We start from the raw sequence: 21,211 nt of genomic DNA, 5'->3' as shown, positions 1-21,211 counted from the left end.
CCCCCCCCAGGAAGCAGCTGCAGGGGTGGTGGGGCTGGGGTGGAGACTCTGGAGCTGGGATTGGGTTCTCCATCCCTCTCCGTTTCCCTTGGACAAGGATGAGAGTTCAAACCAAACCATGGACGAGGTTTATTTGGTGCCAGTGGTTATGTCATAAGGGTGCGGCATCCTTCCAAAACGTGGACACCACGAGCCCACGTGTCCTCCTCACCCTCCACCCATCCACGGAGTTGTCCCACCACTCCCCTCCTTGCAGCACCATTGGGAAAATTCAACCCTAGAGATGGCCGAGCCCCAGCCTGGATGAAAACGAGGTGTTTTGGGTTCAACGAGGCCATGCCAAGGAGATGAGTGGAGAAGAAGTTTATTGCAGCCGAGTTCTTGTTTATTTTTGGCAGCACAAAGGGAGCAAGAGCAGGACCTGGAGGTGGGCTGCACCCATCTCCATCCCTAAGATGTTGCAGGAGCCTCTTCTGAAGCCCTTTGGACAACTCAAGAGTTTATTCATCCAAAGATGAACCATAAATGGGTAGGACAGAGGTTGCATGATGCCACCGAATAACATCACGTGAAAAAAACCAAACCAACCAACCTGTAAATGAGGAAGAACTCAGCCTGGTGTGTCCCAACAGGGTTGTGGGACCATTTCCACCCCAGTTCTTCCTTCCCGAAGATGCTGAGTCCTAAGCGGTGTCTTCAAAATCTTGGTCTGTGCCCAAATCCATCCACCATTTGGCTGTGGAAAAAGCCCGTGGTCCATATGGTGTTGCTTGATGCCACCAGAAGAAATTATTGGACCGAGCAGATGTGACTTTTTGGTGTCTAAAGCCAATGAGTCCACTCTTCCTAATGAATTCCTGCCATTGGTCTGCGTCCCACAGCTGAGCCCATCTCAGCAAATGGATATTACCTGCATTCATCCAGGTCCCTGTGGGGAACCAGGAAGATGTGGGGACCACCAGCCAGGTCTCTACCCAACCTGCGTCACCAGGTCTCTACCCAACGTGGGTCCTTCGATGGGTAATGAAGTTCGAACAGCGGATAAAGCTCTTCCCGCAGTCAGGGCACTCATAGGGCTTCCCTTCCCGGTGGGTCCTTTGGTGTTTAATCAAGGCAGAACTCACGGTGAAGCTCCTACCGCACTCAGGACACTCGTAGGGCTTCTCCCCGGTATGGATGCGTTGGTGGGTCATCAGGTTGGAGCTGCGGTTGAAGCTCTTCCCGCAGTCGGGGCAGCGGTAGGGTCTCTCACCCGTATGTGTCCGCTGATGCCTGATGAGGTCCGAGCTGTTCCTAAACCACTTCCCGCAGTCAACGCACCTGTAGGGCTTCTCCCCGGTGTGGACACGCTGGTGGATGATGAGGCTGGAGCTCTGGCTGAACGTCTTCTCGCACTCCTCGCACTTATAGGGTCTCTCCCCGGTGTGGATCTTCTGGTGGCGGATCAGGTAGGAGCTGACGCTGAAGCTCTTCCCGCACTCGGGGCACTTGTAGGGTCTTTCCCCGGTGTGGGTGCGTTGGTGGGACGTGAGGTTGGAGCTCTGGTTGAAGCCCTTCCCGCAATCGGGGCATTTGTAGGGCTTCTCGCCAGTGTGCAAGCGTTGGTGGGTGATGAGTGTGGAGCTGTCGCTGAAGCTCTTCCCACAATCGGGACACTTGTAGGGCTTCTCACCGGTGTGCAGACGTTGATGGGTGATGAGATGGGAGCTACGGCTGAAGCTCTTCCCGCACTCCAAGCACTTGTAGGGCTTCTCGCCGGCGTGCAACCGCTGGTGCACCGCCAGGTTCGAGCTACGGCTGAAGCTCCGACCACATTCCTCGCAGATGGTCGGTCTTTCCTCCTCCAAGCTTCGTGGGGTGGGTTTGCAACCTCTCCCCGTGGAGCATCTTCTTGGCTTTTCCTCCCCGTTGACCTCCTGCTCCATGGAGCCCTTCAAAACAGCCTCTTCCGCAAGGTTCTGCCGGTGGGGTTTCTCCTCCGTGTTCTCCATCCCCATCTCATCGCCTGCTGGAGGAAGGAACAAGGGAGAGGAAGGGGATTTGCCAAGAGGGAAGAGGAAGGAGGTCCTCCCAGATCCGTCTCTGGGAGGACTACGTCAGCAACGGGGCTGTCCTGCAGCCAGAAGCGATGCTTGGCTGGAGGACGGAGGAGAAGACAAGATGAAAGGTCAAGCGAATTCCTCCTCACCTGCCTGGGTATCTCGTAGCATCTCCTCTTCCTCGCAGCCTCCTCCTCAATCTGGCCAAGGTTTGGGAATGGGAAATCCTGGTTTTGGGGGGAAAAAAACCCCAATCCGTGAGCGCGTTCCCCAGTTTGGGTTGTGGGTTGCTCCTGCCCAAGTCCATCCCTACTGGGAAGTCAACGGGCAGGACACCACCAGCATCTCGTGGCCGTAAAACCCTCCAAAACACCAAGATCCACCCAAGACGTGGGGCCAGCGTTACCAATGCAGGGATCCACCCTCAAAAGGGAGGTAGAGGAGAAATAAGGAATTTGTCCTGCTTGGGAAACGTGGTTATGGGAAGAGCAGGACCAGCGTCATGTCCCTGCAAGCTCTGTCCCACCAGAGCTGGAGAGGGGACAAGGACAAGGTCAGCGACGTCCCTGGCTACGGCGCAGCCCCGAAATCCCTTGCTCTCAGCCCAAAACCACCCGACGCAGCACCCAGACGTGGGTGGGAAAGAAACGGGCCTATGATGGACCACCCGGTTTGACCCAGAGGGGTGGGGGGTCTGCAACCAGCCCCCCTAGGCCATTGTGTTGCACAGGGGGAAACTGAGGCAGGGACCACCAACCCCCGAAATGGCCCCCTTAGGGCTGGGGAAAAAAAGAGCTCTGGGACCCCCCCTTCCCTGTTACCTGGGGGGGGGCCAGGGCTCGGGCGGGGAGGGGGGGCAATGCTCCTGCCCACCCCAAGTGTCCTAGTGCCACGGGGGGCTGTGGGGCACTGGGGCCGGGGTCCCCTTGCTGTGGGATGATCCCTGCTCTGGGGTCCCAGGGGTCCCAGGGGTTCACCCTCTCTGGGCTCGCCCCTCTCCGGGCTCCCGGGGGTCCCCCAGTTCTGGGATCGCCGCTCTCGGGGGTTTCAGGGGTCCCCCAGCTCTGGGATCGCCCCTCTCCGGGCTCCCGGGGGTCCCGGGGGTCTCCCAGTTCCGGGATCGCTGCTCTCAGAGGTCCCGGGGGTCCCCCAGCTCTGGGATCGCCGCTCTCGGGGGTTCCGGGGGTCCCCAGCTCTGGGATCGCCGCTCTCGGGGGTTCCGGGGGTCCCCCAGCTCTGGGATCGCCCCTCTCTGGGCTCCCGGGGGTCCCCAGCTCCGGGATCGCCGTTCTCGGGGATCCTGAGGGTCCCCCAGCTCTGGGCTCGCCCCTCTCCGGGCTCCCAGGGGTCCTGGGGGTCCCCCAGCTCCAGGATCGCCGCTCCCGGGGGTCCCGGGGGTCCCCCAGCTCTGGGCTCGCCCCTCTCCGGGCTCCCGGGGGTCTCCCAGCTCCAGGATCGCCGCTCTCGGGGATCCCGGGGGTCCCCCAGCTCTGGGATCGCCCCTCTCTGGGCTCCCGGGGGTCCCGGGGATCTCCCAGTTCCGGGATCGCTGCTCTCAGAGGTCCCGGGGGTCCCCCAGCTCTGGGATCGCCGCTCTCGGGGGTTCCGGGGGTCCCCAGCTCCGGGATCGCCGCTCTCGGGGGTTCCGGGGGTCCCCCAGCTCTGGGATCGCCCCTCTCTGGGCTCCCGGGGGTCCCCAGCTCCGGGATCGCCGTTCTCGGGGATCCTGAGGGTCCCCCAGCTCTGGGCTCGCCCCTCTCCGGGCTCCCAGGGGTCCTGGGGGTCCCCCAGCTCCAGGATCGCCGCTCCCGGGGGTCCCGGGGGTCCCCCAGCTCTGGGCTCGCCCCTCTCCGGGCTCCCGGGGGTCTCCCAGCTCCAGGATCGCCGCTCTCGGGGATCCCGGGGGTCCCCCAGCTCTGGGATCGCCCCTCTCCGGGCTCCCGGGGGTCCCGGGGGTCCCCCAGCTCCAGGATCGCCGCTCCCGGGGGTCCCGGGGGTCCCCCAGCTCTGGGATCGCCCCTCTCCGGGCTCCCGGGGGTCCCCAGCTCCGGGATCGCCGCTCCCGGGGGTCCCGGGGGTCCCCCAGCTCTGGGATCGCCGCTCCCGGGGGTCCCGGGGGTCCCCCAGCTCCAGGATCGCCGCTCCCGGGGGTCCCAGGGGTCCCCCAGCTCTGGGATCGCCTCTCTCCGGGCTCCCGGGGGTCCCCAGCTCCGGGATCGCAGTTCTCGGGGATCCTGAGGGTCCCCCAGCTCTGGGCTCGCCCCTCTCCGGGCTCCCGGGGGTCCCGGGGGTCCCCCAGCTCCAGGATCGCCGCTCTCGGGGGTCCCAGGGGTCCCCCAGCTCTGGGATCGCCCCTCTCCGGGCTCCCGGGGGTCCCGGGGGTCCCCCAGCTCCGGGGTCGCCCCTCTCCAGGCTCCCCGCTCCGGGCTCCCGGGGGTCCCGTCCCTCCCCCCCCCCCCCCCCCTCTCCGGACTCGCCCCTCTCCGAGTTCCCGGGGGTCCCGGGTGCTCCCCCCGCCCGGGTCTCCCCGGGGGGGGTCCCGGACCGGTCCTCCCCCTCTCCGCCGGTACCGGGCGTTCGCTGCGGGGCTGCGGGTTGACAATGGAGGAGGCGGCGGCGGCGGTGCCTGACCCAGGAAGGCCAACCCCCCAACGGGGGGGGACCGCATCCCCCCATCCCCACCGGCCGGGGCCCTCTGCCGGCAGCCGCCACCGGGTCCCCCCCCCCAAAAAAACCCTCCACCTCCCAGGGACCCCCCAATATCCCCTCAAGGGAAATTTGCGGCTCAGCTCTCGAGTCCTGCAAGCTCCAAACACCCCCCCCCCCAAAAAAACCCCACCCCCCAAGGACCCCCCCAAGGGATATTTGTGGCTCAGCTCTGCAATCCTGCAAGCTCCAAACATCCCCCCCCAAAAAAAAACCCCCACCTCCCAGGGACCCCCCAAGGACCCCCCCAAGGGATATTTGTGGCTCGGCTCTGGAGTCCTGCAAGCTCCAAACACCCCCCCCCCAAAAACCACCCCCCCAAGGACCCCCCCAAGGGATATTTGCAGCTCAGCTCTGCAGTCCTGCAAGCTCCAAACATCCCCCCCACCCCCAAAAAAAACCCCACCTCCCAGGTACCCCCCAATATCCCCCCCAAAGGATATTTGTATCTCTGCTCTGGAGTCCTGCAAGCTCCAAACACCCCCCCCCCCCCAAAACCACCCCCCCAAGGGATATTTGCAGCTCAGCTCTGCGGTCCTGCAAGCTCCAAACATCCCCCCCCCAAAAAAAACCCACCTCCCAGGGACCCCCCAATATCCCCCCAAGGGATATTTGTGGCTCGGCTCTGCAGTCCTGCAAGCTCCAAACACCCCCCCCCAAAAAAACCCCCACCCCCCAAGGACCCCCCCAAGGGATATTTGTGGCTCGGCTCTGCAGTCCTGCAAGCTCCAAACACCCCCCCCAAAAAAAAACCCCCACCTCCCAGGGACCCCCCAATATCCCCCCAAGGGATATTTGCAGCTCAGCTCTGGAGTCCTGCAAGCTCCAAACACCCCCCCCCCAAAAACCACCCCCCCAAGGACCCCCCCAAGGGATATTTGCAGCTCAGCTCTGCAGTCCTGCAAGCTCCAAACATCCCCCCCCCCCCCCCCCAAAAAAAACCCACCTCCCCAGGACCCCCCAATATTCCCCCAAGGGATATTTGCGGCTCAGCTCTGCGGTCCTGCAAGCTCCAAACATTCCCCCCCCCCCAAAAAAAAAACCCCACCTCCCAGGTACCCCCCAATATTCCCCCCAAAGGATATTTGTATCTCTGCTCTGGAGTCCTGCAAGCTCCAAACACCCCCCCCCCCCCCCAAACCACCCCCCCAAGGGATATTTGCAGCTCAGCTCTGCGGTCCTGCAAGCTCCAAACATCCCCCCCCCAAAAAAAAACCCCACCACCCCGGGACCCCCCAATATCCCCCCAAGGGATATTTGTGGCTCGGCTCTGCAGTCCTGCAAGCTCCAAACATCCCCCCCCCCAAAAAAAACCCCACCACCCCGGGACCCCCCAATATCCCCCCCAAAGGATATTTGTATCTCTGCTCTGGAGTCCTGCAAGCTCCAAACACCACCCCCCCAAAACCACCCCCCCAAGGACCCCCCCAAGGGATATTTGCGGCTCCACTCTGCAGTCCTGCAAGCTCCAAACATCCCCCCCCAAAAAAAAAAACCCCACCTCCCCGGGACCCCCCAATATCCCCCCAAGGGATATTTGCAGCTCAGCTCTGCGGTCCTGCAAGCTCCAAACATCCCCCCCACCCCCAAAAAAAACCCCACCTCCCAGGTACCCCCCAATATCCCCCCCAAAGGATATTTGTATCTCTGCTCTGGAGTCCTGCAAGCTCCAAACACCCCCCCCCCCCCCCAAAAACCACCCCCCAAGGGATATTTGCGGCTCGGCTCTGGAGTCCTGCAAGCTCCAAACACCCCCCCCCCAAAACCCAACTCCCGGGGACCCCCCAATATCCCCCCCGGGCTGAGAACTGACCGCTCATCACAGCAGTGAGCAACTCAATCACCCCCCGGGCTGGGGACAAAGTGCTACCTGGTCTTTGGGGTCTCCTCCTGCGTCCGTGTGTCCCCCCCCCCCCAATATCCCCCCCCGGTGCCACGTCCTCATCCCACTTCCCTGTCCCTGCGGCCCCTAAAATTACTCATTAACGACCCGCAGCAATTAATAAAGCTCTCTAGGAAGACACCCGACCAAGAGCTTTAGGAATAAACCATTTATTTCAGAATAAGTGTGCAGAGAATAGTACAATTTTCTGGATGCAAACAACCGTAAATCCGATAATTCCCTAATATTGGGCGAAAATTAATTATACTATATATAAAATACATATAATAATTAAGGGACTTGGAGCATTTCAAATCCCCTGATCAGATCATCCTCTTTTAGTGTTGAGCGTCGTCAGGATTAATAACCGACGAGCCTAAAACGGATTCCCGCCGCCGATATTTGACTATTTTTTGGAACGTATTCTGGAATTTGTCTGATTTTTCTGGTACGAGGGAGGCGGTTTCAAGGTGAAGTTGTATTAAGGTTTAAATTAAATTCAAATTTATTGTGCCTGCTCCTTTGCCTGTTTCAATAGCTGATTTAAGAGTTTATGCTGCAAAAAAAAAATAAAAAAATTAAAAAATACGTTCAATGAGAGAGAAATTCGTACCGAGAGCGGTAGGGGTGACGCGGCGGTCGAGGGTAGTGAGTTGATAGGATTTAATAAGGGGTAATTTGGGGCGGGAGAGTTAAAATCGCATCCAAATTGGGTAGTAAAGACACAAAGAGGGAGATTAACGCTCGTAGGGTGGCTACGAAGAGCCGACATCTAGAAAATAACACGAAGGTTGTAAACACGAGCAGCCGTTCCCGACGTAGATGAGCATCACCTTGGTGGTTTCATGGGGGTGTGATGGGAAATGACTCCCCCGAGGGAATTAAGGCACGGATTAGGGGTTCAAAAGGAATTGCCTTCACCTACGGACCCCGCTCCCGGCTCTGGGGACGCGATCTTCAAGCATCTACCGATGGCCATCTTTTCGTTCGGGGCTGTCGTCCGTGAGATGGACCACGGATCTGCCTCGGTGAGGACCCAAAGATGCGCCGGGGTAGGTTCATTCAGAAGCGGCACCTCACCTAGTCAAGCTACGCCCGCCTTTCCATCAGAAGCGACGTTTCCCAAGTGCCACCGGGCTTGTAGGTGACGTTGGGTGGCATCGTGCCAGGCGACGTCACCAATTTTAGCAAGCGGCCTTCTGGTGTCAACTTCTCTTGAGGTTTCAGCTTGAACCCACTGTTGGGTCTGAAGGCAACTCAAAGCCAAGGAAACGTTCCCTCGGGTTACCCCTAAGGTATTTAGTAATAATGTGGTCGCCGTAAATTAGATGTTCTCGTTAAGGGACGGTGGTTGGGGGTCAACCACGGTCCCATTCCCAACTTAAGTAACGACGATTGTAAGGAAATACGAAGATTTCACAGCGAGGCAGTCATCGCATCTAGCTTATTGACCAGGACTTCAGCGTCAACACCATCAAGCACTTCCGCGCCAGTCCCCAAAAAGGGGGGACCGCCTCACGGCTGTAAGTTGAGCTGAGGTAGGACATGGCTATGGAGCCGGGTTAGCCATCCCTCGTCAACGGTAAACGAGAAGGTGGGTCCAGTCGGGATGTATTTGTTAATACCGTTCACTCTACTCGTTTTAAGGACCGGTTGGGATCCAAAAGTAGTTGCCGAGTATGATTTTTGTCCGAATCGCATAGGGACATGCGATGGGGGATGAAGTCAAGGGGTCAATGGGGGATGTCAATGAAGTCAATGGGGGATGAAGTCAAGGGTGAGTTGAGGAGGATGGTTGGAGGTTGTGATGACTTTGGGAGAAGACGGACTTGGAGAGGAAAAATTTCTTCACCGAAAGGGTTGTCCAGCATTGGAACAGGCTGCCCAGGGAAGCGGTTGAGTCGCCATCCCTGGAGGTATTGAAAAGCCGTGTAGATGTGGTTTAGTGGTGGAGCTGGCAGTGCTAGGTTGGACTCGATGATCTTAAAGGTCTTTTCCAACCTAAACGAATCTATGATTCTATGAGGGAATAATATTAAATTTAAAAGCGAGAGCCATCGGAGCCTTAGCCCAAAGTGTGAACAGGGTGAGAAGAACAAGGGTCACGCTACAAAAAGATTGACATAGGAACCCCGCGTCACCAGTAATTCCCTAATACCGGGCTCAAATTGATATCTGGGTGTGCAAAGACTTACACAACCGTGGTCATCAGGTAGGATATGGGGCACATCTCCTTTGGATGAGTAACTTGGACCAGCTGATGGACTCGGGGCGTCTCAAATTCTTTTATTGTTGAGCTGCGGAAGCACCGTCTGGACTCGTTAATTGATCATCACATCCCACCTCTGCTTCTGCTCTGTGCTGGGTCTTTCCTTTCTGCACGTGATGCTCGGACACGTCACGCAAAGCAACGCCAGCCCTGGTCTTCCTGTGAATCTCCTGGTGCCTCGTCCGGTGGGAGGCTTGGCGGAAGGTTTTTTTGCAGATGGGGCAGGTATAGGGTTTTTCTCCCGTGTGGATTCGTTGGTGGGTGACGAGGAGAAAATTCGAGTGGAAATTTTTCCCGCAGTCGGAGCATCGGTAAGGTCTCCCCTCGGTGTGGAACCGCTGGTGCTTCAGGAGAGCTGCGATGGCACTGAAACATTCCCCGCAACTGGGACACTTATAGGGTTTCTCCTCGGTGTGGGTCCTCCGGTGTCTCCGAAGGGTTGAGCCATCGTTGTAGCACTTCTCACAGTCGGGACACTTGAAAGGTCTCTCCCCTGTATGGATTCGCTGGTGTTTCAGTAGGGTTGCGCTGTGGCGGAAGGTCTTCTCACACTTGGAGCATCTATAGGGTCGCTCTCCGCTGTGGGTAGCCCGGTGAAGGACCAGAGCTGACTTTGCATGGAAGCTCTTACTACAGTAGGGGCATTTATAACGTCCCTCCCCTGCGTGGGCTCCCTGAGATGTCCTCTGCTTCTTTTCCATGTGGATCTTCTTGTGTTTGATGAGTCCAGAGCTGTCTGTGTAGCTTTGCCCGCAATCCATACATTTGTACGGTCTCTCCCCGGTGTGGCTTCGCTGGTGTCTCGCAAGGTGGGAGCTCAACCGAAAGCTTTTATCGCAGTTGAGACAGTTGTAGGGTTTCTCCCCCGTGTGGATTCTCCGATGGGCGGCGAGGTCTGAACTCATGATGAAGCTCTTCCCGCATTCGGGGCACTTGTAGGGTTTCTCCCCGGTATGGACCCGCTGGTGAACGATGAGGGTCGATCTCCGGTTGAAGCCCTTCCCGCACACCGAGCACTTGAACGGCTTCTCTCCCGTATGGATCCGCTGATGAATGGCCAGGTACCGTCTCAAGCTGAAGTTCTTCCCGCACGCAAGACACCGAAAAGGGTTGTCCACGTTATGGGTGGCTTCGTGGGCCAGCAGGTACGCGCTCAACCGAAAGGTCTTCCCGCAAACGAGGCAGACGTAGGGTTTATCCCTGGTGTGGATCTTCCGATGGGTGCTGAGGGTGGAGGTGAGACGGAAACGCTTCCCGCAGTCCGAGCACTTGTAGGGTTTCTCGCCCGTATGGATCCGTTGATGTTTGTTGAGAGATGACCCAACTCGGAAACCCTTCCCGCACTCGTGGCAGGTGAAGGGCTTTTCACCGGTGTGGATGCGCTGGTGGGGGATGAGGAAGGACCTCCGACTGAAGATCTTCCCGCAGTCGGGACAGCTATAGAGGGCCTTGTGCATGGCCCCTTCTGTCTTCCCAGCAATGTTCTTCCCACTCTTGCTGCAGCTGTAGGTCCTCTTTGTTGCACGGCTCCCATGGCAGGCTTGCAGCCGCCCACCCTTTCTTGGCGATGGGCGTCCATGGGAGTCATTGCTTGGTTCTTCAGAGGCTTGCTGTGGTTGACTCTCACACTCGTACTGCACCACCGGGTTTGGCTCTTGAGGGATGTCCACCTCAGATAGGTCCCAACACAGCTCAAACACTTCTGGTTCCTCCAGGCCATTTTCCTTCCCGTCCGCCATCCCGTCAGCTGTAGGAACGAAGATCCCGAACCCAAGTCAGGGCAATGCCTTTACCAAAGTTCCTATGAAAGTTTAAGGCTCTGATGCCCAAATCTAGCCTGCTCAGCAGCTCCAATGGTACCAGAGGGTGGTGGTGGTGACCCCAGGCTACAACCCCACACCGATGCAGCTCACGGGGCATGAGGACACAGCAAAAGGCCATGGGAAAGAGATCTATTGAGGGTTACCAGACAGCGGAGGTCCATGTGGACCTCTGGGCTAAGGAAGCACCATCGTGCCCTTCTCCTCCCCTGCAGCCCACCTGCCCAAGGGGCTTCTCCTCCGTGCCACCCTTTCCCACCACATCCAGAGCCCACCCCTTGCTCCACCGGGAAGACCTGGAGAAGAAAGAGGATGAGGTGATGGGGTCCCATGGTCACTCGCACCCCACGGGTGGCATGGAACCGCCCACCACCTCACCTTGTGTCCCAAAGCATCATCAACCACCAGCACCCATCTGGACCTGGTGGTAGGACCCATGCGTTGGGCAGGACCCAACCACCACCACCCTGCCCCACATCTGCCTCCCACCCCAGCCACCCTTGGGACCCTCGGAGCACAGCCCCACGGCACAGCCCGTGGATCCTCCACGCGGGAAGGGGGCAAGAGAGGGGCTGGGGCTGCCCCGGGCCCCCTCCCCGGTTACCTGCGGGGTGCGGCGGGGGCAGAACCCGGGCGGGGGGCGATGCTCCCGGGGGCGGGGGGCTGCGGGCCGCTCGGTGGTCCCCGTGGAGGTGGCTCCTCGGGTGACCCGGATACAGTGAGTAGCGGAGCCGCATCCTTCCTCCTCTTCCTCCCCCTCTTCCTCCTCCATCCCTCCTCCTCCTGCTCCTCCTCCTCCTCCATCCCCCCTCCTCCTCCTGCTCCTCCATCCCTCTCCTCCTGCTCCTCCTCCAATCCTCCTCCTGTTCCTGCTCCTCCTCCTTCTCCATCCCTTCTCCTCTTCCTCAAGCCCTCCTCTTCCTGCTCCTGCTCCTCCTCCATCCCGCCTCCTTCTCCATGCCTCCTCCTCTATCCCTCCTCCTCCTCCATCCCTCCTCTTCCTGCTCCTGCCCCTCCTCCTCCCCTCCTCTTCCTCCTCCATCCTCCAACCCTCCTCCTCTTCCTGCTCCTCCTCCTCGCCCATCCCTCCTCCTCCTGCTCCTCCTCTCCATCCCTTCTCCCTTCCTCCTTGTCCATCCCTCTTTCTCCTTCTCCTCCTCCATCCCTCCTCCTCCTCCATCCCCTCTCCTCTCCATCCCTTCTCCCTTCCTCCTTGTCCATCCCTCCTTCTCCTTCTCCTCCTCCTCCATCCCTCTTCCTCTCCATCCCTTCTCCCTTCCTCCTCGTCCATCCCTCCTCCTTCTCCACGCGGGACCGGCGCCCACCCTTGGTCCCCTTCCTCCTTCCCCCACCCCAAAATTCATTGCATCCCCCGGGAGGACCAGGGATGGAGATGGGTCGGGTCGGGATGGGGCATTGCTGGGCTGTTGGCTGCTCCCACCCACTGTGGGTGAACCCGGGAAGGGGAGAAGAAGAGTAAAAGCGAGAAAACTGGTGGGTGGAGATAAAAATTGTTTAATAAGAGAAGAAGGAGGAGGAGGAGGAAGAGAAAGAAGGAGAAGGAGGAGCAGGAGAAAGGAGGAGGAGAAGGAGAAGGAGAAGGAGAAGGAGAAGGAGAAGGAGAAGGAGAAGGAGGAGGAGGAAGAGAAGGAGAAGGAGGAAAAGAGAAGGAGAAGGAGAAGGAGGAGGAGGAGGAGGAGAAGAAGAAGAAGAAGGAGAAAGAGAAGGAGAAAGAGAAGGAGAAGGAAAAGGAGAAGGAGGAGGAGAAGGAGAAGGAGAAGGAGGAAAAGGAGAAGGAGAAGGAGGAGGAGAAGGAGGAGGAGGAGGAGGAGGAGGAAGAGTGATGCAAAGGCCAGCACTCACCACCTCCCATGGGGAGATGGACGTCCAACAAGTTCCCGACCAAAAGCTGGCCAACCCCCGCCCCCAAACCCCCTCGTCTCCATTTTATTGCTGAGCAGGACGTGATTCGGCCGAGAATCTCTCTTTGGTTGGGTCGGGTCATCTGCCTGGTTGTGGTCCTCCCTCCCAATCTCTTGTGCATCCCCCAAATCTATTCACTGCTAAATGAACAGGACGTGAATCTGAAAGACGTTAGGAGCAAAATCCACAATATCCGATAGAAACGTCCATCCCCCCCCCAAAAAAAAGAGGTATTTCTTCTATTTACTACGAGGGGATATTCACATACATTTGTCTGCACGCGGGGGTGTGTATATATACGTATGTGTGCACATACATAATGAAGGGAGCATCCCATACGCTCCATTTTTATTGCAGGGTCCTGGCTGGATTTTTGCTTCCTCCAAACCTCCCGAGGCTTTTTTTTGCCACAGTTTCCCCCATCGGCAACGTCTCCTTCCTTGGGGTAAAATAGTCCCCGAGCCGTCGGTGAGAGCGGCTCATCCCTCCGCCATCAGGGTCCGATATCCCCGTATCCCACCGGGAAGCAGAAAAACCTCAGCTTTGGTGAGCGCCATGGCTGAAGTTCATCTTGACAGTTTGTAATCAGGTAATAATTAACGGTACACGCTTTTAACGAAGCAAGTGATGACCAGAGAAACGTGTTAAGAGCCGACTGAATAAAATACAACACGATAGTCACAGCTTGTAAAACAAGACCTGAGATGCCAACCAGCATCCCACCAAAACGTCGTACCAATGCTGTCCCATCAGTTTGTTCAACCTTGGGTCTTGTTAACGACCCCGCTGGCTAACGAGACTTTATAATCCCTTTGGACTCATGGGAGCACCCTGTTTTTGCCAGGAAGGCAGCGTTTCTTAAATATCTCCTTTCCCTGGACCCACAAGTCCCCATGGAGATGCTGGGGCTCTTAGATGGTCCCAGGTGTTGGGGTGAAGGAAGAGCCATGTTGTCCGTGTACCCAAGGCACCTGCTGATAAATCTCCTCCTTCTTTACTTCTATGTGCAGGCACTCATGTTTAAAAGCAGAGACGGGCTCATACAACCCCTCATCCCCCCCCAAAAAAACCTTGGTGGGGCATTAGCATCCCCCAGCCATCTCTGAATTTCCCCCTCCAAGATGACCAGCCTCATGGGATGGGACCAAAGAGGTGGAAGTCCCTACCTAGGGAGGCCACAACCCCCTAATTTCATGGCACGTCACCCCCTGGAGAAGCTCCCTGGCCCACCGGCACCTCCTCCAAGTGGGTCCTCTGATGGAGAAGACACTCGGCGCCCACGCTGAATGACTTCCCGCAGACCAGGCACGCGTGGGAGCTCTCCTGCGTGTGGATCTGCTGGTGCGTGGCGAGGTGGGAGCTGCTCCGAAAGGTTTTCCGGCATTGCTGGCAGCTGTACGGCCTCTCCCCGGTGTGGATCCGCTGGTGCAAGATGAGTTTTTGCTTCTGAGTAAAGGATTTCCCGCAATCAGAGCAGGAAAAAGGTTTTTCTCCAGTGTGGGTCCTCCGATGCCTGGAAAGGCTCGAGTTCTGGGTGAAGCACTCCCCGCACTCGGGGCACTCGTACGGTCTCTCTCCCTTATGGATCCTATGGTGGGAGACGAGGTTGGAGAAGTCGTTGAAGGTCTTCCCGCAGTCTGGGCACTTGTAGGGTCGTTCTCCTGTGTGATTTCTTTGGTGGCGTCTCAGGCTGTTTCTCCAGCAGAAGGTCTTCCCACATTCTGGGCATTTATGGGTCTTCTGCTTGGCACGGGCCACCGACTTGCTTGTGGCTGCGTGGGTGTCCTTCACGCCACTCCCTTGTCTCGTCGGTGTCTGCTTCTTCTTGTTCTCCAACTTCTCCTCCAGCACCCGGGCTGGTTGTCCTGGCTTCATCTGGGTGCTCTCGGTGCCTGCTCGAGAAAGACAAAGCCATCACACCAACTTGGATGAGTGGGGCAGAGGAGGGGACAGGACCTCCACGAGCAAGGATGGAGGAGAAACCCAAGTATCTGTTGGGGTAATGCAAGTTGGGAAGACCCAGGAGGGGGTTTGCAGTGGTGGAGGATGGGCAAAGAGAGGCCTCCATGCCCACAAATGAACCTGGGACATGTTCTTGGAGACCATTTGCTATCACCAAGACTGACTTATGAACCCCCCTGCATGGAGGAGTTTCTTCCAGTGCAGCTCCATTAGTCGGAGGTCTCCAGTCCAACCTCCTGCTCAGACCAGGACTATCCCCACCTATAGTTCAACCAAACCTGGGGACAGAGCAAATCCATCCCCAGGGACATCTCCCACCCCATCACTGCTGCCACGCTGGGAGCAGGAATCCCACCACAGCCCCACCACATGCTTCTCCAGACCATCCCCACCCACAGCTCCACGAGGGCATGGGACATCTTACGCTAAGCCACCTCCAAGGACTCACCATCATGGAGGACTTGCTGATGCCTCATGAGGTGAGACCTCTTCCGGAAGGTCTTCTCGCAGTGCGAGCAGGCGTACGGTCGCTCTCCCGTGTGGATGCGTTGGTGGGTGATGAGGTCCGAGCGCCAAGAGAAGCGTTTCCCGCACGTGGTGCAGAGAAAGGGCTTCTCCTTGGTGTGTGTCCTCCAGTGACGCAAGAGGACCACGCTCTGCGTGAAGCTCTTCCCGCAATCCAGGCACTTGAAGGGCTTCTCTCCCGTATGGATCCTTCGGTGCCGGGTCAGGCTGCTCCCCCAGGTGAAGATCTTCTTGCAGTCCACACACTTGTACACCTTCCCTCTGGACCTACTCCTTGGTTGGGTTGTGTCTTCTTGAAGGTCTTCAGCATACGTCCCTTTGAAAGAGCATTTTCGGGGTCTTCTCGATACTTGGCTACCTTGCTTATCAGCTGGCTGATGCTGAATGTCATGGTCCATGTCCACCTTGGGTTTCTGGGGCTCCTCTCTGGGTCCTTCCAGCACCACCTTGTCCTCTTCCATGGGCTGGGACTCTTTCTTCTTCTCGTCGTCTGTCCCATCACCTGTCGGAAGACCAAAGGAAGTCATTTGATATGTGTTAAGGGATGTTAAGTGCGGCCACCTCCTCCAGGAGCTCCAGCCCAGCCCAGTACCACCCAGTATGGTGCTGCCCAGCTGCTGGAGCCCTTCCAGCAAGACCTCCACCCACTCCAGTAGCTGCACTGGGATCCCAGCTCGCTCTAGTACCTGACACCACAGACCAGGGGTGCCGACACCCCCGGTCTGACTCCTGTAGATGACCCCAAACCCATTCACACCAGTCCCCCCAGCAGCTAGTACTGGGTCCAGAAATAGTTAAGAAAAAGACCGAATAACAAAAGCAGGTCAAACAGCGATGACCGACGCGTAGACCGACCCCCTTGTACTACACCACCAGCCCCTTTTACGCCCTTTTTTTGTCTGCCCTCCCCCCCTTTTCTCCTCCCTGCCCCCCTTCCCCTGCTCATCACCTCCTCCGTAGGCACAGTCCCCCCACCAGCGCCGCATCCTTATCAACTGCAAAGCTCTTGGTAGAACTTCAAAGTTCTGCTGGTGGGTAGAAACCCACCCGTTAGCCTGACCGGCGAGGTTTGTTTCTGCTTAGCCTCTTCGTTAACCGCTAATTGGGCAGGTTTTATGTCTCTGCCCGCTCGTCTCCCTCTCTTTCCTTATCCTCCTTCTCACACGCCGCACTGCCTGGCCCGTTAGCGCCAGTAATGAGGTTTGCTCTTATCGCCACCACCCTTATCACGGTGTGGGGCGGGTTTGTCCCTGGATGTTCTTGTTGATAGCTTCTCGGTCCAGATATTCTTAAAGGAGACGCGTGTTGGGCGCCTGGGGGAACTTTCCAGGCAGAGGAGCCACGGAAAAAGGGGGGAGCTGTTGAAATTTGGGGAGCAGAAGGTCCTTACCCGGGGACGACGCGCTCTCGTGGCTCTTTTCTTGCATGATGTGGTCGTGGGAAGAGCATCGCTCCACGCGTCACCCCACAGCCGGACACGGCTGGTAAAGCCCCATCCCCTTGGGTGATGTTGAAGGTCCACCTGGAAAGGCTTCAGAGACCCCCCCAAGTTATTTGGGGGGGGTACCCCGCCTCCTCCGTGGCGTTATTTAGGGGAGAACTGGAGGATGTGTAGGGAGATCCCAGCTCCAGGCAGCGATCGATGGGCACCGGTCTCCCCCCACCCGGGGGGTGCAGCATCACCCTCAGCCCCGACGGGGACCACCTACACCAGGCACAGAACAGTAAGGAGTTGTGCTGGGTCTCGAGGGGGGGGGGTCCTTCTTCCAGACCCCCTCCCCAGACCGTCCCGTTACCTATGGGGTGCTGCCCTGGACACCCCCATTTCCTGTGGGTGCTACCCTGGGGTTCCCCGTTACCTTCAGGGCACTGCCCAGGACCCCCCCATTACCTACAGGGTGCTGCCAGGGATCCCCCCCATTCCCTGCGGCCACTGCCTGGGACCCCCCCCCCCCCCCCCATTCCCTCTGGGTGCCCCATTATCTCCTGTTTCCACCCGGGACCCCCCCCGGTACCTGTGGGTGCTACCCCGGGGTCCCCCGTTCCCTGTGGGCTCTGCGACACCCCCCCCCCATTACCATCAGGGCTCTACCCACGACCCCCCCACTACCCACGGGGCGCTACCCGGGACCCCCCCCCCCCCCCATTCCCTGCGGCAGCTGCCCCGGACCCCCCCGGTCCCTGCGGCTCCTGCTCCAGCCCCCCCCACCCCCCCCCCCGGTACCTGCGCTTGCTCCCCGGGACCCCCCCGATCCCTGCAGCTGCTGTCCGGGACCCCCCCCCCCCCACCCTCCCCCGGTATCTGCCGTGCGCTGCCCGCGACCCCCCCGTTACCTACGGGGCACCGCCCCCCGGGACCCCCCCGGTACCCTGCAGCCGCTGCCCAGGACCCCCCCCCCATACCCCGTACCCTGCAACCGCTGCCCGGGACCCCCCCCCCGTACCCTGCAACCGCCCCCCGGGACCCCCCCCCACCCCGTACCCTGCAACCGCTGCCCGGGACCCCCCCGGTACCTGCGGGAGCTGCCCAGGACCCCCCCCCCCCACCCCGTACCTTGCAACCGCTGCCCAGGACCCCCCCCCCCCCCCCGTACCTTGCAACCGCTGCCCGGGACCCCCCCCCCCGTACCCCGCAACCGCTGCCAGGGACCCCCCCGGTACCTACGGGCGCTGCCGCCCTCCGCGGAGCACACGGCGGGGATCGCTCCGGTCGGTCCCGGGGGTCTACGGTGGGGTGTCGTGTGTGTGTCCGTGTGTCCGTCCCCCCCCCCCCCCCCCCGCCCCCGATCCCGCTGTCCCGGCCCCTTCCTGTGCCTCTGCACACCGAGCCGGGCTGCAACAAACCGGTTCTACCGGGGGATGCTCGGGGGATCCGGGCTGGACCCACCCCCCCTCCGGTTCTACCGGGGGATGCTCGGGGGATCCGGGCTGGACCACCCGCCCCCCCCCTCCGGTTCTACCGGGGGATGCTCGGGGGATCCGGGCTGGACCACCCGCCCCCCCCCTCCGGTTCTATCGGGGGATCCGGGCTGGACCACCCGCCCCCCCCCCTCCGGTTCTAGCGGGGGATGCTCGGGGGATCCGGGCTGGACCACCCGCCCCCCCCCTCCGGTTCTATCGGGGGATCCGGGCTGGACCACCCGCCCCCCCCCCTCCGGTTCTACCGGGGGATGCTCGGGGGATCCGGGCTGGACCACCCGCCCCCCCCCCCCCTCCGGTTCTACCGGGGGATGCTCGGGGGATCCGGGCTGGACCACCCGCCCCCCCCCTCCGGTTCTAGCGGGGGAGCCGGGCTGGACCCCCCCCACACCCCTCCGGTTCTACCGGGGGATGCTCGGGGGATCCGGGCTGGACCACCCGCCCCCCCCCTCCGGTTCTATCGGGGGAGCCGGGCTGGACCCCCCCCCACCCCTCCGGTTCTACCGGGGGATGCTCGGGGGAGCCGGGCTGGACCACCCGCCCCCCCCCCCCCTCCGGTTCTACCGGGGGATGCTCGGGGGATCCGGGCTGGACCACCCGCCCCCCCCTCCGGTTCTACCGGGGGAGCCGGGCTGGACCCCCCCCCCCCTCCGGTTCTACCGGAGGATGCTCGGGGGAGCCGGGCTGGACCACCCGCCCCCCCCCTCCGGTTCTACCGGGGGATGCTCGGGGGATCCGGGCTGGAGCCCCCCACTCCCGGCCCCTCTCTGCAGCCCTGTTCCAAGGAAGAGCAGCCACAAGGTTTAATTAGACAAAATAAATAATAATTAAAAAAAAAAAATAAAAAAAATAAAAATAGAACTAGAGACAAAGGGCGGCGAGATCTTTTTTCTATAAATAACCGGATTCGCCCATTCTCACCCACGAGAATTAAAAGAAAAGGTTAAAAAGAAACAAGAAAAAGGCCCCGGCGTTGATTAAAACCCCCATGGAAACGCGCTATTAACGTGTTTATTTTAACGAAGGAAGGAACCGCCGCCATTTGGCCTCGTTCCTGGGTGGCCGCGGCCTTTGAGAAATGTGGATTTTGGGTCGTCCCTGGGTAAGGATCTTCTGCTGGAGGATGGGGCTCTCGAGAGGCAGCGAGCGGTGTTAAGACGGAGAACGAGAAGCTAATTTAGATGTCTCCAAAAAAAAAAAAAAAAAATAGATCTTGCTCCTAAGTTGGATGTCCCAACAAGGGACCGCCAGATGGGAGCAGGGACTTGATTTCACCCATCCTAAATGATGTTCCCGTTCTGAAAAATATCTTCCAAAGGCTGGAATTTAAACCTAAATCTGACTAATTCAACCCATTTCCAGCATCCCAGGATGGAGGTGGAGGAGAAGAAAAGTCCTCTCAGTTGGTTTCAAGAGCCAGCCCAGTCTGGGGAAGGGGGACTCAGCTCCTGGACATCACCTAGGACCCACCCCTCAACTTAGAAAAATCCAGATGTTGGGTTTTTCCATCTCAGAAAAGCTTAGTTTTCCAGCGCCAATTAACGTTAAGCTTTATTAACGATGTCTCTTGGACCATCCAAGGTTTATTTTATTGCTGGAGGATCACAAAAGGTGGAACAGAGGAAGATGAGGGCAGAACTTGACTGCCTGTTGCAACCTGAGCATGAGGTATGGGGCTGGAGACCCCAAAAGTCACAACCCACCATGGATGCCCACCTACACCGGGAGAGTTGCCACCACCTTCTACTTCACGTGGTGTTTTTTGGTGGGACCTCAGCTCCTTGTAGCTGTTCCAGCACTCGGAGAACTTGTAGGGAGCCTCCTCCATGTGGGTCTACCGGTGTTCGATGAGCTTTGAGCTCATGGTGAAGCCCTTGCCACAACTGGGGCATCTATACGGTCTCTCACCATGATGGATCCTCTGGTGGGACATGAGGTCGGAACCATCGCTGAAGCTTCTCCAGCGCTCGGGGCAAGTGTAGGCTCACCCATACAGGGAGAGTCGCCACCACCTTCTACTCCACGTGGTGGTTCTGGTGGGACCTCAGCTCCTTGTAGGTCTTCCGGCACATGGAGAACTTGTAGGTAGCCTCTTCCATGTGGGTCTACTGGTGTTCCATGAGCTTTGAGCTCCCGGTGACGCCCTTCGCACAGTTCGGGCATCTATAGGGTCTCTTCCCAACGTGGATCCACTGGTGTCGGATCAGGCTGGAGCTTCTACCAAAGCTTTTCCTGCGGTCCTGGCCCATGTAGGGTCTCTCTCCTCCAAGGGTCATCTGATGAGTGGTGAGATGGGACCTCTGGACAAAGCACTTCCCACAGCTTGGGCAGACATAGGACTTCTCCCCCAGTATGGATCCTACGGTGGGAGATCAGGTCCACTCTCTGGCCAAAGCTCTTCCCACAGAAGAAGGGTTTCTTGCCATGATGGATCCTCTGGTGGGAGATGAGGTTGGAGCCATCACCGAAGCTCCTCCAGCATTTGGGGCAGGTGTAGGGTCACTCACCGGTGTGGTGGTGGATCAGGCTGTACCTCCAGCTGAAGATATTTTCAGCGTTAAGCACGTCCTCCTCTGAGGGAGGAGCAGCATCGAGGTCCTCAAAGGTGCCCTGGCCATGGGAGAAGCTGGTCTGCATCATCTCGTGGTGATTCCCCAACTGCCTCTCACCCAGCTCCGGGCTCTGGGAATCCTCCTCCTCTTTGGTCCTTCCAGCTACCAGCCCTGAGGAGGATGATGAAGGCCAGGAGGACATCCCTGGGGGGTGGGAGGTGAGATGTCCATGAAACAGAGGGCAGGGATGCAGGCATTGCTGTGGGGCAGGCAGGGAGGGCAGCAGCATCTCCAGGGTCCTCCAGCCAAGCGTTCCCCATGGGCTTGTCCCACCTTGGGCTGGAGAAGGAGGAGAGGACAGGATGGAGACCCCAGAGATGCTCGATGGGAGACGTGAGCTGATAGAAACAGGCAGCTTGAAGCCTGACCTACTTTCCTCCTCCATCCCTGGAGGAGAAGACACCCCTTGGGAGCCGCTGCCTGACTGCACCGGCTTGAGGAGGAGCTCTTGGAGGTCACCACGAATGGTCCACAGCTCTCCAATCCCTCAAGGAAAAAAACCTTTCTTAGCTACAAAGCATCTTGCAGGGTTGTCCAAGTAGCCCACCCAAACC

At 59.0% G+C, this 21,211-nt stretch overlaps 2 protein-coding genes and 2 long non-coding RNA genes across 12 annotated transcripts; 2 read left to right on the top strand and 2 right to left on the bottom strand.

Annotated features, from left to right (window-relative positions):
* Window positions 1–44: 44 nt before the first annotated feature.
* Window positions 45–11,621, bottom strand: LOC142404177 (uncharacterized). 6 transcript variants are annotated; one of them, XM_075490650.1, is made up of 3 exons: window positions 4,610–4,685; window positions 2,189–2,266; window positions 45–2,008 (listed from the first exon to the last, which is right to left on the bottom strand). In XM_075490650.1, the coding sequence occupies exons 2-3, from the start codon at window positions 2,208–2,210 to the stop codon at window positions 996–998; spliced, it is 1,035 nt and encodes a 344-aa protein (XP_075346765.1). In that variant the 5' UTR covers window positions 2,211–2,266; window positions 4,610–4,685; the 3' UTR covers window positions 45–995. The 6 variants fall into 6 exon arrangements, with proteins under 6 accessions (XP_075346765.1, XP_075346769.1, XP_075346767.1 ...); XM_075490654.1 differs by having other exon boundaries at window positions 45–2,005; XM_075490652.1 differs by having other exon boundaries at window positions 4,517–4,626.
* On the top strand, window positions 10,501–12,846 carry LOC142404183 (uncharacterized). The gene is made up of 2 exons (XR_012773736.1): window positions 10,501–10,638; window positions 12,695–12,846. It is a non-coding gene; the product is annotated as an uncharacterized LOC142404183 (long non-coding RNA).
* On the bottom strand, window positions 12,700–16,657 carry LOC142404172 (uncharacterized). Of its 4 annotated transcripts, XM_075490633.1 has the most exons (4): window positions 16,517–16,657; window positions 15,050–15,628; window positions 13,806–14,531; window positions 12,700–12,800 (listed from the first exon to the last, which is right to left on the bottom strand). In XM_075490633.1, exons 1-3 carry the CDS (start codon window positions 16,551–16,553, stop codon window positions 13,831–13,833), a joined length of 1,317 nt encoding a protein of 438 aa, XP_075346748.1. In that variant the 5' UTR covers window positions 16,554–16,657; the 3' UTR covers window positions 12,700–12,800; window positions 13,806–13,830. The 4 variants fall into 4 exon arrangements, with proteins under 4 accessions (XP_075346748.1, XP_075346749.1, XP_075346746.1 ...); XM_075490634.1 differs by lacking the exon at window positions 12,700–12,800 and having other exon boundaries at window positions 12,851–14,531; XM_075490631.1 differs by lacking the exons at window positions 12,700–12,800; window positions 16,517–16,657 and adding an exon at window positions 16,076–16,441 and having other exon boundaries at window positions 12,851–14,531.
* A 63-nt stretch (window positions 16,658–16,720) lies between these two features.
* LOC142404182 (uncharacterized) lies at window positions 16,721–19,538 on the top strand. Its single transcript, XR_012773735.1, has 3 exons — window positions 16,721–16,850; window positions 19,071–19,147; window positions 19,408–19,538. It is a non-coding gene; the product is annotated as an uncharacterized LOC142404182 (long non-coding RNA).
* The last annotated feature ends 1,673 nt before the right edge of the window (window positions 19,539–21,211 follow it).

The sequence above is a fragment of the Mycteria americana genome, unplaced genomic scaffold, assembly GCF_035582795.1.
Source record: "Mycteria americana isolate JAX WOST 10 ecotype Jacksonville Zoo and Gardens unplaced genomic scaffold, USCA_MyAme_1.0 Scaffold_86, whole genome shotgun sequence".
Classification (NCBI taxonomy): Eukaryota; Metazoa; Chordata; class Aves; order Ciconiiformes; family Ciconiidae; genus Mycteria; species Mycteria americana.
This window is presented reverse-complemented; position numbering and strand designations above follow the sequence as displayed.

Excerpts from the sequence above, each read along its gene's own strand:
- LOC142404177 (XM_075490656.1), bottom strand. The coding sequence starts at position 11,606 with ATGGAGAAGGAGGAGGAGCAGGAACAGGAGGAGGATTGGAGGAGGAGC. Across the intron at positions 10,644-11,320 it reads GCCCCCGCCGCACCCCGCAG|CTGACGGGATGGCGGACGGG; the intron begins GTAACCGGGGAG and ends TCGTTCCTACAG. Across the intron at positions 1,839-9,039 it reads ACAGGAAGACCAGGGCTGGC|GAAAGACCGACCATCTGCGA; the intron begins GTTGCTTTGCGT and ends AGCTTGGAGGAG.
- LOC142404172 (XM_075490633.1), bottom strand. The coding sequence starts at position 16,553 with ATGCAAGAAAAGAGCCACGAGAGCGCGTCGTCCCCGG. Across the intron at positions 15,629-16,516 it reads CGAGAGCGCGTCGTCCCCGG|GTGATGGGACAGACGACGAG; the intron begins GTAAGGACCTTC and ends GTCTTCCGACAG. Across the intron at positions 14,532-15,049 it reads TCAGCAAGTCCTCCATGATG|GCACCGAGAGCACCCAGATG; the intron begins GTGAGTCCTTGG and ends TTTCTCGAGCAG.